The sequence below is a fragment of the Ostrea edulis genome, chromosome 2, assembly GCF_947568905.1.
Source record: "Ostrea edulis chromosome 2, xbOstEdul1.1, whole genome shotgun sequence".
Lineage (NCBI taxonomy): Eukaryota > Metazoa > Mollusca > Bivalvia > Ostreida > Ostreidae > Ostrea > Ostrea edulis.
The window spans coordinates 83,386,476-83,406,579 of NC_079165.1; the positions used below are offsets into that span (position 1 = coordinate 83,386,476).

Genomic DNA, 20,104 nt, shown 5'->3' on the forward strand with positions numbered 1-20,104 from the left:
GGAAAGGACAAAGGTGAATTGGCCATTAGGAGTCTGATTCACGCAGATTTCTAGATGGAAGTGTTTTAGAGTTTGAGGTTGCAGATTTCTAGATGGAAGTGTTTTAGAGTTTGAGGTTGCAGATTTCTAGATGGAAGTGTTTTAGAGTTTGAGGTTGGTTTGATAATGATCACAACACACAACTTCGGATCATATTTTCTACTGTAAAAACAGTATTTGTAAACAACCATGCCTTACACACATCCCAGTGTTATAGATGGGCTGAATTCAGTAAGCAGCATGTTGGTCTCTCCCCCCCCCCAAACAATCAGAAGCTGAGGGAGGACTGTATGTACACATACCACTGAGGGACGACTGTAGGTACACATACCACTGAGGGACGACTGTAGGTACACATACCACTGAGGGACGACTGTAGGTACATATACCACTGAGGGACGACTGTAGGTACACTGCCTGTATGCCCTCAGACACATAAACCTCTATATGTATAACTTTTCTGACAGCCATGTATCAAAACACTGGAATGTATATCTATCAAATCCCTGTGGAATGTAACTATAATACTACACCAGCTGTCGCCCCACCCACTTCTCAGTCCTCAGATAACTTTCACTACCCACATACTTACAAGAAGTATGTGTGCTGTAGTTATAAACTGACACTAAATTATTTTTGTGATGTAATTTGATTCTGAGAAGCTGAGACCGCAAGTACTTCATCCCATATCTGATTAATTCTGTGGTATCTATACCACAGGGTTAGGTTTAGATATTTTTTGGACAATAAACTTTTTTTTCCCATTAGTAACTCATAATCACTCATCAAGTAGAAAACACACAGTAGACTTCCTTGTGACTAATTAAAAATGCAAGTCTTCATCCTGAACATGTTTAGATTATAGACTGCCAGTAAACATGCAGTCAAGCTACTGAGTGAATCATGTGAGACATGCAAACAATGTGTAACTAAATGATGCGCAAATGGTCCTGATTAGTGCAGATTTAATTGAACAGAGACTGGTGTGAGTCAATATGATATCAGAGATAATTAAAGCAGTCCTTTTAGAATTAAGATGACTAATCCCTCCTCCTCCTCATGTCCACACAAAAGTCGATGCTATTCTCCATCACCTCTCCTCCCGAGACAGTCCAGCTATTCTCTGTCTCCTCTCCTCCCAAGACAGTCCATGCTATTCTCCGTCTCCTCCCGAGACAGTCCAGCTATTCTCTGTCTCCTCTCCTCCCAAGACAGTCCATGCTATTCTCCGTCTCCTCCCGAGACAGTCCATGCTATTCTCTGTCTCCCCTCCTCCCAAGACAGTCAATGCTATTCTCTGTCACCTCCCGAGATAGTTCATGCTATTCTCTGTCTCCTCTCCTCCCGAGACAGTCCATGCTATTCTCTGTCTCCTCTCCTCCCAAGACAGTCCATGCTATTCTCTGTCTCCTCCCGAGACAGTCCATGCTATTCTCTGTCTCCTCTCCTCCCGAGACAGTCCATGCTATTCTCTGTCTCCTCTCCTCCCAAGACAGTCAATGCTATTCTCTGTCACCTCTCCTCCCAAGACAGTCCATGCTATTCTCTGTCACCTCTCCTCCCAAGACAGTCCATGCTATTCTCTGTCACCTCCCGAGATAGTTCATGCTATTCTCTGTCTCCTCTCCTCCCAAGACAGTCCATGCTATTCTCTGTCTCCTCCCAAGACAGTTCATGCTATTCTCTGTCTCCTCTCCTCCCAAGACAGTCCATGCTATTCTCTGTCACCTCCCGAGACAGTCCATGCTATTCTCTGTCTCCTCTCCTCCCAAGACAGTCAATGCTATTCTATGTCTCCTCCCGAGACAGTCCATGCTATTCTCTGTCTCCTCTCCTCCCAAGACAGTCCATGCTATTCTCTGTCACCTTTCCTCCCAAGATAGTCCATGCTATTCTCTGTCGCCTCTCCTCCCAAGACAGTCCATGCTATTCTCTGTCACCTCCTGAGATAGTCCATGCTATTCTCTGTCACCTCTCCTCCCAAGACAGTCCATGCTATTCTCTGTCTCCTCCCAAGACAGTCCATGCTATTCTCTGTCACCTCCTGAGATAGTCCATGCTATTCTCTGTCGCCTCTCCTCCCAAGACAGTCCATGCTATTCTCTGTCTAATCCCAAGACAGTCCATGCTATTCTCTGTCTCCTCCCAAGACAGTCCATGCTATTCTCTGTCTCCTCTCCTCCCAAGACAGTCCATGCTATTCTCTGTCTTCTCTTAGTCACTCTCACCAGTAGCATGTTACATCAAAACATAGCATTTAAATTTTTCATCTCTCAACAATTTTTCACTAATATAATACAAGAGATTCTCAGCATACAACATGGGCCATTGTCATGGAGAATGACCATGATGAAACAGTGTGCATGCTAATAAGATTTTAAGATTTATGGCATTTGATCATGTGACTGATATACCCAAATGATTTCTTTTATTTATTGACCAAGGTAGGGCAGCTCTTTAAGTAGAAAATAAATTGAAATGTGAAACTATGCTTAAAAATATTTAATGTCCATTTTTGAAAGAAAAAAAGAATCATAAAACATTGACCTTCAAACTGCTTATCTACACAATATATATATAGACTGTTTCTTCTCTCTTTCAATCACAACTTATCTGTACTGCTAAAAAGAAACAGAATCTCCAGTCTTTGATAAATGGATTACGTCTTTGATCACCAACACATGCTGCACCTGTGCATTAAACAAAGCCCAATCTACATCAGAATGTCTGGGGCAAAAAAAGACTATCCCTATCACTTCAGAATATCAAAGGAATGCAGACTATCACCCACTGTTGTCAATCAATTAAATTAGATCATAAGTCAATGCAGGCTAATTAACTCATTTCTAAACATTCCCTAGGTCTGAATTAGATACACAATTTTCATGGAAGATGCCAGATAATTTTTTTTTCATTACAATCAATATAATCAATGATGTAATATGTAAGCTCATTTAACCTTTTTAAGAAATAACTAGGACTTCTCAGTTAATCTGATTATGTATAACCCACTTCATATCACAGTGAAGTTTTTAAAATTGCTATTCATTACTTTTTTATTTACATTTCCAATGTTTCTGTCTTTGATATCTTTACCAATTGCAATGACTGCCCTTCGTCATCAATGCCCTGCAGTTGTGAATATCACAGGTATGAATCTTGATAAATATTGTGTGTTTACTTTAACAGCTGGAAATTCAGACAGAATTGAAAGTAGAATGTAATTATAAAAAAAATTCATTTTTGAAAATACATGAGGGTATGAACTGCAATGCTTTATGCCATCATACTTCATGATCGAAGCACATTATTCTTAAATAATGCACCTGATAAAAATGTATCATCTTAAAATATGACACTAACAATCTACACCATTGACTCTGTTACCTTCAGGGGAAAGTTCTATTAGAGAGATTTAAAACAAAGTATATGAAGAGGTTTATCCACGGAATTTTAAATCATCGCAAAATTAAAGCCTTTTAGAGTATCACCAGATTTAGTTTAAATTTACAAACTTTGACAACCCTTTGTAGTTGTGTTGGTCGGAGATGAAGAGTCATGGTGAAGTAACTGAAGACTTAGTTGAAGTTGTGACAGTTTGAGAGTAACTGAAGACTTAGTTGAAGTTGTGACAGTTTGAGAGTAACTGAGGACTTAGTTGAAGTTGTGACAGTTTGAGAGTAACTGAGGACTTAGTTGAAATTGTGACAGTTTGAGAGTAACTAGTTGTAACTGTAAGTTAACTGAAGTTGAAGTTGTCACAGTCTGATGAGTTTTGGTATGCATATGTATCAGAACTACAAATGGAACTAATATAACTAATTGAATCATCGCAATATTGAGCTAGCTTTCCTTTTCCTGTGGTATTGATAGATTCCTGTTGCACCCTAGCCATATGTTTTCAGAGAGGTCTCTGATCAATAAAGTCTTTCCATTTTATTGACTATATACTTATCTTCTCCTAACAGGTTCCTTTCCCATCAAGTCTGAATATCAAATATAGTACCGTAAATTCTTAGTCTAAATTTGATCAAAATACGAGTAGGCTTGTAAAAGTTTGCATCATTCCGGGCCTTGGTATGAGATCCTTCCATTGCGTCTTCAACATTAGTGTGTTTTGTCACTTTGAGCCGCAAGGCCGTATGCAAAACCTGACAAAGCTTATTCTGTTCTGTACAATGCTGGTAGGGCTTTTCAAGAAAATTGAGAGACATTTAGTGGCAAAAGGCCCATTTTACTAATGCACCAGTCCAACTCCATTGTAAGCAACAAGGATTTTATGAATTACTTGTTGCATACTAATCTAGGTTCTTTTTCAGCCTCTGGAGAACTTAATTCTGATTGATTCAGATCCGCTACTCACAAACTCTTGTTTCCTATCAATTCTAAATAAATCTCCAATTCTCGATATCATTCACAGACATTGTGAAACATTGTGCCCTCTTAAGCTGAAATGCTTCTAGGGAAAATTTTCATCAACATGCATCTGTCTAGTATGTACATAAATGGCCAATCAATTCTACAGTTTTTCCATGGAAATTGAGGCAGAAGAAATCCCCCATAATAGACAGACAAGTCTCTGACTGTATTCAGATCTTTACAGACCAGTAAAACATTACATTTTTAAAAAAGAGTCTACATTTTTCTCTTATACAAGATTAAATTTCTAAGATGTAGCAATATTAAGAATCGGGAATGTGATGTATAAATATCCTCTTATCAACAGCTGGAGATGAATTTGATCAGCCATTACAAGTCACAGGCACTTCATAAACCTCATTAGGGTATTTACCCACAAAATCAGAATCCCAATTTCTCCTGAGAGTCACCCATTGTTTGTGTGATGTGTACCTACTCGAAATTATTACAAAATATTTATTTCAGTGGCCCATTACTGGGTAATCCTATGCTGTAAGTAATTGCAATATTTGTTAATAATTCACCCTATGTATCAATTTTCAAATGTAACAATACTACACCCAGAAACTCTCTGCCTGAAAAGTTACGTTAGGTTTTTGAAATATTTTTTCTCTGATTTTACGTCACCAACGTAAAACATGACATTGTTTACTGTGGTGTATTGTCACTCCCCTTCTGTGTTACCGTGGTGATTGCCTCGGCCTGACTGTTGCACCACGCCAGACAAGTAGATGATGTATTATTCACTCATAAGACATACATCTTCAATGAATCATGCATCCTGTTGTACACAGAGAACAACAGATCAAAAACGCCAGGTTGCCCAAATGTAATTTAAAGGTTCAGATACAGAGGAAACTTAATCTCAGAGTTTGCACAATGTTTTAGAATATGGGCCACGGAGGCTCACAACATCTCTCCCCACAACCCAGCAATACAACATCAAGGAAATACTAAATTATATCATGAAGGTTTCATCTCAAATTGGCAGAAATCTTGATAAAATATTTCCTTACCGGCATTATTGACAGAGAATTCAGTAACAGGGCATTGTGCCTATGTTAATTGTCTAGGTATAATTACAGAACTGAATCTATTAACCCTGTCACAGAATATCTAAGACCATCAGAAATACATCAGTTTCACTTCACCTAATATATCAGAAATACATCAGTTTCTTTTCAGATTTCCTAATATATCAGGTATACATCAAAAATTTCTGATAAATAAAAGACTTCGTCATTGAGATAAACGGTTTTACCTGTACAGGAGTTTCAGCCTTGAGCTTTTTCTTTTTGCCTAGAGTACTGCTTTTTCCCATCCTAAATCTTGTACTGCCAGTTTAACCACTGTTTACTAACATCAGAAATTAAGGTAAAAAGCCCATATCCATTAACATGAACACAAGTGGTTCTCTTTCACTCAAGTACACAAAACCAATATTGCACCAAACACCTAAATTCTCCCAGGAATCATAAAACCACTAACAACACAGACTCGGTTAAAAAAGAATCCATGTAAAATTCTAAAATTCCAGTTCACAAGTCAATCACAGTTTTCACGGGTCAGAGATATAAAAAAAAATACGTTATCCTACAGCCATCCGACATGTGTGTGATTCACTCAATATTATTCAGTCAATCAAACTGCTTAGCATCTGGGTGAGTGGGATGCTGTGTTAACCCAAACCATCTCTGGATCCAATACATATATACAGATGATCAGTCAGTGGAGAGGCTCACTTAGCAGAAGATTCCTCTCTGGGGCAAAAAGAAAATGTCTTCTGCTGCTGCTGCAGTTCCTTCCTTTGTACACGACTGTATCACCTCACGAGAAGAAAGAGCAGGTGAAACAGTTCACACCCAAAAAAATAAACCCACAAAGTGTCGCATGTGAGATCAATCACCAATTTATGCTCATGTTAATGAGGCCAACTGCTCCATTTACAAGTGCAGCCAATTAATTCACAATATCAATGGAAATCCAATATTCACAATTTTTAACACCATATAAAACTGTCATTTAACCTTGAACAAAGAAAACCATAGTTTTGCACACTATGCATGTCAAGTAGAGTTTGAACTTATGACAGGAAGAGGGAAGTCATACACAATTTCTCAAATAAAACCAAATTCATCAGAACTAGTGTTTTGATATTTTCCTAAATTATATTTATATGCTACTTCATCATAAGATTACGATGAATTGAAGTGATATTCTCAGTATTTAGTCTCTGGACTTGTTTACTTTTGTTTGTCTCGTAAAGTCAGTCAGCTACACAGGAAAAAGCACAGGTTGTGAATTTTGCTACTTTAAAGTACTTCAGGAAGTAAGAAAACAGCCAGAAACTGTTTGTCAGTTCAAAAGCACAGCCAAGACTAGACGTTCATCCTTATCTTTCATCAAAGCTGAATTTTGATTCACATCCGAACATAGGTCTGATACAATGAAAACTAAAAATTTCGATTGAAAAATAAGACCAGTTTATTCAGACCTCTTTTAAAAACCCACATATAACTCAAAAACAAAATTCTAAGAAATTTGAACATTGAACATGAAATTGTTAGTATACCATTAAAAAAGGATATATAAATTTATCATAATATTGGAAATAAAATGAATTGTTCTATACTTTCTATTGCAAATTACTCTAATGTATTGTACTGTTGTGCTTGGTACTACACAGTCCTGCTGTTTGCTTGCTTATAAAGTACATGTACATTTATGTTCTATTCAATCATTTTTTAATCACACTGAGACGTGTCACCAGCTGTAGATGAAATGCCACAAACTTTGACTTATGCATGGCACTTAAGGTTATAGCAGTATAGGTTCTTTATTGTGTCAATGCCTTCTGTGACACGGGACCTCAGTTTTTAAGGTCGCATAACCCAAAAGATCCACGACTTGTGCCTCTGATGTCGGGCGCTTGCCAAAGAACCCGTCATTACATATATTAAAATGTCTTAGGTTTGATGTGGCACTGAAATCAAGAATTGAATTCAAGACCTCTCTGTTGTAAATCAAGCACCCTCGCCACAAGGCTATCGTGACCATTGATATTGTAACTGGATACCAATAATACATTAGTACATGTATCATTCCAATATTCCAACATAGAGCCTATGTCAATGGTATGTATATCAATAATGCATTATTCCAATATATTGCCTATGTAAAGAATAACTGGATACCAATATTGATACATGTATTCCAATATGTTACTCGTGTGAATGGTAACTGAATACAAATGTTAATAAAGGTATACGCTATAAAAAAATTACAAAGGGTTTGAAAAGACGTAAAAATTGCCTACTAAACAGTCTGATACTTTTCAGAAATCATGACCCTGAAAACTTTTTATTAGCAATCTGCAACTACATTGCTATATGCTTTGCAAGGAGAATTTTAAAGATAAATTGTCCACATTAGGATCATAAGCTACTACATTCAAATGAGTTACCTTGCTCTCACTGAAAAATTAATTTATTAGGCATTGTGATCCCACAGTGACCTAAAGCCATCATCTGGCCATATCTGCAGAGGGATACTACAGCATTGTAGCCATGTTGCTCTTGAGAAGAAGTTTTCAAAGATTATTCTTGTAAAAACTGCTTGTGATTACCATTTTGACCTTGAGGGTCATGGTTTCATTAACCTTCAATCTACAATGTAAGAAGATGATTGCATATCCATAATACAAATCAGTCTCACAATCTTAAAGACTTATCTTTTACCTACAAATTGATAGGTACAACAATGGACCTTATTGCAGCCCTAAATAGGGGCCATGGGTATTTGTTATGACCAGATTACAATTCATATTAAAACCAGGCAAATTATACTCCTGTTTTAAGAAATGGGAGGGGAGATTTTTATCCTTACACTTCGCCACAGCTAGTTATAATTTGAACTGAAGGAAACTTTCACATCAAAGTGTCAACTAGATACATCACACTCGGGGGAATTCTGCTGCACCCCCAACACTGGAGTGTGGTCAGTAGTGCAGGCACAGATAAAGAGAACCTAATGATCATATATCCCTGCTGCTCTGATAATTACCAACATTTAAGAATAATTAGTAATACACTGGACATCTGTTCTTCTGGAGTTACACCAGGCATTCCACTGCCCAGTGTTACTGAAATAATGTAGCCCTACTTTACATTGAAAACACAGGATGACTTAGAAACCAATGTTTAAATTCATTCACACTTCACAATTTCTTTCAGGGGCAGATCCAGAAAATTTTCAAAGGGGGTGGAGGGTTGCAACCAAGGTTTGTACCTTTTCCACCTAAATAAGTGAGGGGGATGAAGACTCCATAAAAATGTTTTAGAAACATATACCCCCCTTCCCCCATGTGGCAATAATTCTAAATTTGAATGCCTGCAATGATAGTGAAAAAGAAGGGTTATCTACTAGTCAGGGGCAACCAAATTCCTAAGTTTGATCTCTCAATATACTGAGCAGACATTTCCAAATAACCATTTGAGTCATGACCTATGACCCTGTAACTTAAAAATTAATGTGGGTCATGTAATCTTTAGGGGGGTACCAGTGTACCAAGCTTGATGTCTGCCATCAAAGGTTCAAAAGATATCAAATGAAAAATATCTTATATCTAGAGTACTTGTGACCTTAAAATCAATATGGCTCATCTACTCCTTAGGATGCACCGGTGTACCAAATTTGATGTCTGTCAAGCAAAAGGTTCTCAAGAAGATACTGAGTGGACAGTATTTTCCTATGTCTAGTCTGATCCTTGACCTTGTGGCCTCAAAATCCATTGGGGTCATCTACTTTGTAAGGGCAACCACTGTACAAAGTTTGGTAACTATCAAGCAAATGGTTCTTTAGATATGAAGTGGATAAGACTTGGTCTATAGACCAAAAGACGCAAAACAATATGCGTTCTATTTTTCAAGTGGGGTGGGGGTGGGAGTGGGGGGAATAAAAATATTCAACTAAAGAGAGGCGGGATTTCAGCCCCTGTAATTTCAGTCCCTGTAATAACCCCCTCTAGATCTGCCACTGAGGGGGAATAGCAACCTCTGTAATAACCCCCTCTAGATCTGCCACTGAGGGAGAATAGCAACCTCTGTAACAACCCCCTCTAGATCTGCCACTGAGGGGGAATAGCAACCTCTGTAACAACCCCCTCTAGATCTGCCACTGAGGGGGAATAGCAACCTCTGTAATAACCCCCTCTAGATCTGCCACTGAGGGGAAATAGCAACCTCTGTAACAACCCCCTCTAGATCTGCCACTGAGGGGGAATAGCAACCTCTGTAATAACCCCCTCTAGATCTGCCACTGAGGGGAAATAGCAACCTCTGTAACAACCCCCTCTAGATCTGCCACTGAGGGGGAATAGCAACCTCTGTAATAACCCCCTCTAGATCTGTCACTGAGGGGGAATAGCAACCTCTGTAACAACCCCCTCTAGATCTGCCACTGAGGGGGAATAGCAACCTCTGTAACAACCCCCTCTAGATCTGCCACTGAGGGGGAATAGCAACCTCTGTAACAACCCCCTCTAGATCTGCCACTGAGGGGGAATAGCAACCTCTGTAACAACCCCCTCTAGATCTGCCACTGAGGGGGAATAGCAACCTCTGTAACAACCCCCTCTAGATCTGCCACTGAGGGGAAATAGCAACCTCTGTAACAACACCAGGGCTTTCAAAAGTAGCCGGTAGCCGGCGGATTTCCGCCACCTATAGTAACATTAGGTGCCGGCTACTTTAGTGACAAAAATGTATGTCCAATGAAAAAAACTTTTATAAAACTTTAAACATCTTCCAAACTTTAGTAGACTCAGAAATCGCGGCCGTATCAACCAGGATGTAAAAACGTGTTTACTTGCGCTAAATTTAGTTCAGGTAAATACCGGCACCTGATTGGTCGTCTGTTGGTGTAGAAAATAATACGTCAATTGCAATAGTCGGAAAGCCTCGGATTTACCCAATTCGTGACAACACAGACGAGAAGTTCCGAAAGATAACAACAAGTCCTGAACGTAAAAATCAATGATGTTGACGGAATGAAGAGAACAAATACCCTGTTCAGTTTCGGCTTTAAAAAGGCCAGAAGTGAAAGTGACACGAGTATAATATCAATCAACAATTTTAAAGCGAAAACAGAATTTAATCAGGAAAGATTTCAGACTTGCTATTCTTTTTAATTTGCAAATGCCCATGTGGTATTAAATAAAAACGAAAGTAGAATTTTTCAGCACAAATTCGCTATGTTACCAACAAATCTGTAGCTGTTAACTTGAATTTGTGGAAAAATAAAATTATAGGTCATTTAAATGTTACTTATTAATTTGTAATAAAGATTGTTTGGGTTTTATTTAAAAAAATATTGGGGTGAGCAAAACATGCAGTTTAGTTCATTTCAACAATACTTTCTGCATGTAGAAACTTTCTTACAAAACAATTCAGTCTTATAAACTTTCAGTACAAATGTAGAAATAAAAGTGAAAGTTTCTGTTCAAGCAAAGACACTTAAAAATTAATTGATACAGCATTGCAAAAAATAATTACATGTAGTTATCTTGATGCACTTTATTTTTCATTTTGCATCAAAATTAGTACTTTGCAATGTTGAATTTTTTAAGTCTTTGCATGAACAGAAAATTTCACATATGAAACAATAAATTCATGGCAAAAGTAAAAATTTCAAGCAAAAAAATTACAATTTCAAAGCTGCATTTAAGTGCAAGGAAACCGACAGAATGCAGGATTTTGCGTCATTTAACCCAGACCCCCGGCCGTAAGGGCGCCAAACATTGGATCGCCTTCTACTTTTTCATTTCAGCCTCCTACTTTTAAATTTGTTGAAAGCCCTGCAACACCCTCTAGATCTGTCACTGGCTAAATTTATTGTCTCTATTTTGAAGGTCCATCATTTAAAGAAAATTGAATTGAATACCTTTATCACAATACCATCTTGTATTAAGTTTGGCCAGTGGTTAAACTGAACAATAAACAGACACAGGGTCAGACTACATACATGTATGACTGACAAACTTCACCATCAGAAAAAGTTCTCTTAAACTTCTGGTTTGAGTGCACCAGAGAGCTCATCAAACCAACTACTGTCCAGAATTTCAAATATTTGATTACTCACTTTGTTTTTACTTTTGAGAGAATCTTCTTTTATCTGAAATACAATCACTCTAACATTGAATCATGCACATTTTCAGTCAAACTAAATACACATCCACATTTACAGGCAAACAATTAGTCGAATTAATGTGAATCTATGAAAGTGAACTAAACATAAAACACTTTTAAAGTAAAAAGATGTGCAATAAAACAATCATCTGTAAATGCAGATTAGTTTTGTTACAAAGCCATTAATCTTGTGAGACAAACAACAAAGACCAGACTGCCACAAACATAGTCATTAAATGACATGTCGACAGCCACACAAAACTACAACCCCCCAATACTCTGTTACAGCATCATGTTAGCAAGCTATCACCACCAGTTTTTCCTCATTCTTCAAGCATGATTAAAAGAAACCAAAATGCATCCGATTCTGAAGCTCAAAGATTGGAATTGTTAGCACACGTAATGACATTTTGAGTATTACGGAGTACAGTTACTGATATGTGACCAAATGAGAGAAATGTATAAATCTGTATGAAAAAAATGTAATGTTCATTTTGTTATCATTTTCAAAATGAGAATGTGTAAGATTACTATATATGTAGCTTTAGCAAGCAAATTGTCAGAGTATCAATACGATCTCCACTTCACCATCTATGCTAATATACTAGAAAACATATATGCAATATTTTTTTATAATTATCAAGGCAAACTGGAAATATATGGATTTTTAGCAGTTATCTTAAAACATCATACCAATGTCTTCTCTACCCATTACAGCTTAATCATTTCCTTTGCACTATTCAATCAATTATTAACTATGATTAACTCTCCAGGTGTTACCCTACTATGATTTGGAATATACAAAGCACCTGCACATTTCTTGAAATTTCTCAAGCTCAATATCTGCAGACATGACATCAACAAGAGATAAATGTTTCTAATTCTAGGTTCTTCTACAATTTGAACTTCTCTAGTGATTGTACAATGCAGTGGGAGAATTGATGGGATCGTATCCTCCGTTTGCACAGAAAATTTTCACTGAAAAGTTACTGTCTGATGATGGAGACTGCAATTCTGGCAGAAAAACTACATCTACGGTGTAATCTGCCCCCCCCCCCCCCCCCCCCCCAAATGCACCTTGACAATAGCAAAACTAGGTTATCTATCACGAGAAAGTCAGTCAAATCAAGATTTAAATTTGTCAATAATTGTTGACAATCATAAGTTAAAATCAAACTTTATTTCATTTTTACATCTTAGAATCCACATGTTGAAATTAAGAAGGATGGATGAGTTTTAAACTTGAGGTGATAATCCTGTTACACTAACTGCTAGTTACAATACGGTCATATATTGGAACCTTTGAAACTGCTGTCATTTGATTTTAGCGGTAAATCTCATTTAAGTCTTCAATTATACGACGTTCTTTCACACATAACATTTACTACAAATATTACAACAACTGAATTCTCTAACACATTGATACCTACTTTTACACTGAGTGCTGGGTTTTCTAACGGAGTTTCCACTGGCAAAGAGTAGGACTTGCTGTGTCGATGTTTGGCCTCTGTAATGGCCGACTCGTGTGTGGATGCTGAAGATCTTCGGCGCAGGTAGCCCTTCACATCGTCTCTGAAGGACCGTGCCTTCTTCAGCATCTTAGCCCCAGGGCTTTTCTCTGTAATCAAACAAACCTATTACTTTTCCTTGTTTCAATACACCTGCAATCCATGGCTGCCAGAATATCAAATCTTACTTTAACACAAGGTACCTTCTTAAGATCAATCATCAATTATGGATACAATACAGTTGCTGATTGCTTGGAAGGTATGAAATACATTGAGCATATGTGGTGTACAACAGAACAATAAGCAGTTATAAAATCTGAAATCCATTGCCATATCAATCGCAATGCAGCCCAGGAAGCTGAGGCTATCAAGAGATAATGCCCCACAGCATTTAATCAACACTCAATCAGGTCTTTTTCTGGGAACAAGGTGAAGGTTTCATTAACATAATGACCCTAAAGATACTCTCCATTATCTTTTCATTTTCAGCCAAATATCAACCCTGCAAACAATTCAAACTTTATTTTTTTGCATTTTCATGTTCAATTTAAACTTAAATTTTAAAGAAGCTGATCAAATGGTGAGAAAAAAATGAAGAGAAATTCAATGTGATAGCGTTTAATACGATACCATCAGACAAGGTTTGCATGTTTTCATCCGCTGCAAATACAGTCTACCTTCTATCACAAATCCTTTCATCTTTATCTTTGTTACATGCAGGGCCCATCTCAAAAGCTATGCTTCTAACCCCCAGGGGCTGGCTAATTCTGGTGGGTGTAAACCCAGCATAATTCATTTTTGTACAAACTGTGGAGCAAAGCCTTACCCTTGCTGGGATAAATATAAACAAATCATTTACACTACACAAGAATGTCAACCAAAGAATGTCGCTGTGTGGCCAGGTAAATCCAAGTCACATGGTGCTGTTGTTAATGTGTTTTCCACTTTCACATCTCCTTCAACTTAATCCTGGTCTTTTTCTTTCTATTTATATAATTTTCATCATTAATACATGTATTTACACTTCCTGATAAATAACGCGAGCGTTTACAAAAACATCCTTATTTGATAGTATCAAAATAATGTTATAGTGTAGTTTTCATCACGGATGTTAAAGTATGTTAAGAAAGAGGCAAACTTTACCCACCCTCAGAATGGGACTTATCTTTCTGAGTGCCAGATACAGTCTTCTGAGTAAACCCCTAATCCAGCTTCCTTCACCCTAATGATGTTAAAAGCAACTGTAGATAACTGAACGAAATATCTCAACAAGCTATAATTAGAAACAACATGTATTTGTGGAAAGAGATTTTTTCGAGTCTGTCGGAAACTAAAAAGCCTTAATGAATTAGATTTTTTCTGAAATTCGTGGGAATTGTTGGAGAGTTATCGATCAAGCTGATTGGTCTGTCTGTTTGAAATGATGTACCAAAGTCGCATAAAAAAAGATCCCCAAAGTTATCTTCCAATTTGTCATATTTAGCTTATGTATATATATATATATATATATATATATATATATATATATATATATATATAAAATCCAAATAGAAAAAGTTGATATCACACAGTCAAAATAATTCAATAAAAAAGCAGGAAAATATACAGTTCCAAAATATATTTAAATCACTAGCGCTTTCTGGATTTTAACATCCATCCTCAGGTGAATACAAATTATCTTATTATTAATTTGTATTCACCTGAGGATGGATGTTAAAATCCAGAAAGCACTAGTGATTTAAATATATTTTGGAACTGTATATTTTCCTGCTTTTTTATTGAATTATATATATCACTTGCTTAAAATTTCTTAGAAAATCTGTAAAGCTACAATATTCATTATAACAAAGTAAGTATTAAACAATAGGACATAAATGCCATCTGCAAACAATAAACCTGCACCTAAAACCTTCTGTCTGGGCTTCTGTAGAGAATAACATTGTCTACCATCTGTCTGCTGAAATTACAACAGAGCAACTCTCAACCTCACTACATTTGTAAACCCAATACAAGGCCTATATGTCAATTCTTTTATTCTTGACATAAATTTATGAGGTCAAGGACACAGAATATGTAAATTAGGTCAACAAATATTATTGGTAAAAATAAATAAAAAATCTAACACTATGATAATCAGATGTCTCCATATGACCCAAGTTTGATCAATTGAGACACTTTGCTTCAACATCTGCTTATCTGCATGAACATGACATTTATGAGAATTTCAGTATTGATACATCAGAGGGAAAAATTCATCGATTCATAGAAAATCAATTCTATTAGCTTATCCAAATCAAGGTGTATCAATCAACTCATTTTTTATTAAACGGGAAAATAAATCAAACTTTATTTCCATTGAAGTCACCGTTAAAACAAGAAAATCAGTATATCTGATGGATGTTCCCCAAAAAACCTTTTGATCTTGTTTAGATCATGCAAAAATATCGTTGTAAATATTAAATGTTAAAAGTTTTATACCACCATCAGAAGCTTACATTTGAAATCCTAATTTAACAAATTAAAGGATATGAGTATCAGCCCAATGTTACTGGAGTGTAGACGAATGTAACCCCACAACAACACCCCCCCCCCCCCCAAACTTTCCTTTTTTTATCAATGGAAGGACTATCTTATTCAATGACCATATAATGTTTAACTTTTGATGATCAGAGTGAAAGGCTGACTTGTTACGCATGTACAAACTCTGAGTATTACATTACAAATTCCTTCACCAGAATTAGTTGTTTCACATTAAATGCACCTGTGCCGCACTTTGATCTTTCTCTCCAAAAAGAAGTATCAACCTATTTACTGAAAGGTAATCATGCAGTGCCATTTCAGCACAGATGTGAAAATTTTCCCAAGGATTTTGTGCTACAGGGTACCAGAGAAACTGAAATGAATTTTAATTAGTCTTACTTACAAATTAACAATACATTCACAGAAGAGTACAGTTTGTGGCCTTGGCAATGTTTCGACAGTTTTTGATAAATCTATGTACAGTACTGCTTGGCAACTGAAACTGTCCAAACTCTGACAGAGGTGACCCACCCACCTGCAAATACACGCATGCACACCTATATGTAAGAATGTTTATGATGAACAGCACTGGCAAGAGAAATCTGTTCATCATTTCTGTTTCAGTAACTGCTTTATCTGGATAAGCAATTATCAAATGATATATGGTGGTGGCAGCTTCCAGAGGTGGAGAAGAAGAAGAAGCAAAAAGTGAGCGAGAGAGACCACAAAAAGCAACACCTTTCAGTGAATTTTACTTATCATTATCCAATAACTTACACCAATCTACAGCTTAAATACAATCAATAAAGTAGATAGATTCCCCCTCCGACATTTCTATTTCAATTTTGTCAACATTATAACTTGTGCATGGCTCCATTTAGAAATTGCTGATATCAAGTACAGAATATATATATTTGATGAAGACCCACAGACCCTCAGAAATACAATATTAGTCATAACTCGGACCATTCTGTACTCATAAAGATTCAGACAGTGGAACCTGAGCCTGACATCAATAGAGCATGAGTCATTCTGGACCACAGAATCAATATTAGGAGGCCCTATACAACATACATCACTTGATTGACAAATTCCTCAAGCCAACAAATTTCTGATTATTCAACAAATTTTTCCTATTGATTACTTTCTTCAGACCACTAAGAAATCTTTAGTCTGCATGATTTTGCAATCCCAATCTTCTTCCATGAATTACTTAATCTGCCTGTAGCCATTTTGCTTTCAAAAGATAAATGTAAGAATTACAGGATCGTTCCATATTAATCAAACACTGTGCCTTATGTCTTGTTTCAAATGTTTAACCTTAAAAGGCAACAAAAACTTGACAAACACATGTACAAGGTCATTACATTACCACTTGTTTCATCATATCTAATATCCATGGGAGAACTATGACAGTAAGCTGGTGGGCAGATTTCATGAGTGGAAGACCTCACATAGCTCAGACTCGGACAAGTATTGGCTGGGTTAAAATCTCAAACAGCTCAGACAAGTATTGACTGGGTTAAAACCTCATGCAGCTCAGACAAGTATTGACTGGGTTCAAATCTCACACAGCTCAGACAAGTGTTGACTGGGTTCAAACCTCATGCAGATCAGACAAGTATTGACTGGGTTCAAACCTCACACAGCTCAGACAAGTATTGACTATTGCATCACCAAAATCTCAGGCAAGTATTAACTGGGTTCAATCTCACACAGCTCAGACAAGTATTAACTGGGTTCAATCTCACACAGCTCAGACAAGTATTGACTGGGTTCAAATCTCACACAGCTCAGACAAGTATTAACTGGGTTCAAATCTCACACAGCTCAGACAAGTATTGACTGGGTTCAAATCTCACATAACTTAGACAAGTATTGACTGGGTTCAAATCTCACACAGCTCAGACAAGTATTGACTGGGTTCAAATCTCACACAGCTCAGACAAGTATTGACTGGGTTCAAATCTCACATAACTTAGACAAGTATTGACTGGGTTCAAATCTCACACAGCTCAGACAAGTATTGACTGGGTTCAAACCTCACACAACTCAGACAAGTATTGACTGGGTTCAAATCTCACATAACTTAGACAAGTATTGACTGGGTTTAAATCTCACACAGCTCAGACAAGTATTGACTGGGTTCAAATCTCACATAACTTAGACAAGTATTGACTGGGTTCAAACCTCACACAGCTCAGAAAAGTATTGACTGTTCCATCACCAAATTTCAGCATCAAAAGTGATGCCAGAATGTCAGAGTCCTTCTGGGAATATAAAAAATCCTTTCTGCATTTTCCAAAGCAAAAATCTCTATTACTTAACACTTCCTACCAGTAAACCATCAAACATCTTAACAAAAGTATGCTCAGGGAAAGCTAGGACTATAAGCATTTTCCTATTTCAGACTTTTTTACCGAATGAAATACAGGTGACTCTCAAAAACACTAACTTCAGGAGACCATAATAAAACTTCAAGATATCATGAGTTTGAATTTTTGAGAGACCAGAATCAAGTAGCACTTCAATCTACTGGTTTTTAGTTTTACACTATGTGTGGTAAAATTCCCAAGTAATAAATAGACTTATTCTTGAAACTTACTTCATCTGAAATACAAATAAAGAAATTAAATAATTTTCATGTGTGCTTATCTATTCTTTATTTGTTGCAGCAATAATTGTCTCAAATTATTTTGTCACATATCCTATTTACCATCTAACTTTCAAAATTTAATTAGGTATACTTCATTAATTATTAGGACTTTGAAGTATCATGAGTAAAACTTAAAAGGATTCTGTATAATGTGACTTACTTTGAGAGAACAAGAGTTTGAAGAGATCTAGAGTAAAATTGCGTATTTATTCCGGGGGGGGGGGGGGATTGAGAATGGGAAATAATTTTGAAGATCGAAAACTTTGAGAGATGGAAGTCTGAGACATTGAAAGTCACCTGTATGAATATCGTTACTTATTGATGTGGTCAAATGATACTGCAAATTGTGTGCATTTAGCATATCTGATTTTGAATCAAGTATCTTTGATGTTTATTGCAGACACTTTTAGAGTTCATATGGTACAGCGAATTTGGACATGCTTAGTAACAAAGAAAGTCTTTGGATTAGACATCTGGAATAAGGCAATAGAATTCAAAGATAGGTGCCCAAAACATGTGTATGGTTTACATAACATTTTGTATTACACAGCATCCAAATTAGACAAGTTGTACTGCAATTCTACAATCAATGTATGAAAATAAGAGTACCGGTACTTGCATAATAAATGTGCATGCACCTTAATTAAATCTATCTTAACTAACATTAAAATAGAAACTTTCTACAATACAAATGGATCCTAGATAATAGATATGTTGTTCATCAGCTTGGATTTTTCACTCACCATCCTGGATTTCTGGTTCCATATCACAAGAAACAATATCCAGTGGAAGGAACCTTGTCACATGCTGTCACTGTCTTACCAATCACTGCACTGTACTGCAATATACTGCTGAATGGTGAGTTTGGGGAATTGCCTTCCTTAAAAACCTGATAGACCAGCTAATGAACACTATACTTTATCACACCTCACTGATATATAGATATCAAGACAAGACCCAAACTTTTCAAAATCAGCATCAGGTTTGCACACTCCCATGCAGTTATGACTGATAATATCTGGTATTGATTAAACTCCACATATAGAGAATAGAATACATGAATGATCAATTATACAGGAAACACCATTCAAAAAACACCAAGAAGTTCAACATTTCTCCAAGTTCCCCTAGGAACAGTACTAGGAATGCAAGATACTGCAAATCAATGCAAGCAACAACTGACTTCATAATGGAGAAGTATTTCTCTGTCCCACACAATATTTATGAATGACAATTGAAACTGATTATTTGTTTGTTTTATGGATTATGTTAATTATGCAGACAAAAGTTATACAAATGTACCATCAAATAGGTTGACCAATCCCTGAGGGAGTACCCATTACAAAGCCAGCCAACTTGGACTGCAGTTTGTCACTGAATGATCCCTGAGGGGGTATTCTATAACAAAGCCAGCAGTCCCAAGATGCAGTTTCTCACTGACCGATCCTTTAAGGAGTACCCCATTGAAAAGCCAGCAGTAATGAGATGCATTTTTTAACTGACCGATCCCTGAGGGGGTAATCATTCATGTGTACCATTGCCTCAAACCAAGTCCTAAACACTTAACTGTTACATGCTTTATCATCACAGTTGTCCATCATCACTGCAATACAGGGGATTTAAATGCATAAAAGTAATCAAATGCAGGATAAGACAGAACTCTCTCTCTCTCTCTCTCTCTCTCTCTCTCTCTCTCTCTCTCTCTCTCTCTCTCTCTCTCTCTCTCTCAGAATTCAGCTGGTACCAGAGGACACCATTGTACATTGTAAAGGTCAATG

The 20,104-nt window shown here is 36.8% G+C and overlaps 2 protein-coding genes across 11 annotated transcripts in view; one reads left to right on the forward strand and one right to left on the reverse strand.

The window, feature by feature from the left end:
• LOC125681650 (rap guanine nucleotide exchange factor 1-like) overlaps window positions 1-20,104 on the reverse strand; it is a 50,448-nt gene that overhangs the window by 23,821 nt on the left and 6,523 nt on the right. For 4 of the 10 annotated variants that reach the window (XM_056155196.1, XM_048921820.2, XM_048921822.2 and 1 more), the window contains exons 2-3: window positions 13,073-13,260; window positions 11,596-11,628 (exon numbers count right to left, since the gene is read on the reverse strand). In XM_056155196.1, the coding sequence (XP_056011171.1) occupies window positions 11,596-11,628; window positions 13,073-13,260 (221 nt within the window). Of the gene's footprint in view, window positions 1-5,719; window positions 9,616-11,595; window positions 11,629-13,072; window positions 13,261-13,780; window positions 14,135-14,297; window positions 14,368-19,069; window positions 19,562-20,104 lie in introns of those variants that run through there. The other 6 variants (XM_056155197.1, XM_048921826.2, XM_048921819.2 and 3 more) reach the window with 5 other exon arrangements.
• LOC130051921 (rab11 family-interacting protein 3-like) lies at window positions 146-9,672 on the forward strand. Its single transcript, XM_056155202.1, has 2 exons — window positions 146-389; window positions 448-9,672. Exon 2 carries the CDS (start codon window positions 1,076-1,078, stop codon window positions 2,090-2,092), a length of 1,017 nt encoding a protein of 338 aa, XP_056011177.1. The 5' UTR covers window positions 146-389; window positions 448-1,075; the 3' UTR covers window positions 2,093-9,672.

What these genes read in the sequence shown, in the direction of transcription:
- LOC130051921 (XM_056155202.1), top strand. Translation starts at nt 1,076, where the DNA reads ATGACTAATCCCTCCTCCTCCTCATGTCCACACAAAAGTCGATGCTAT.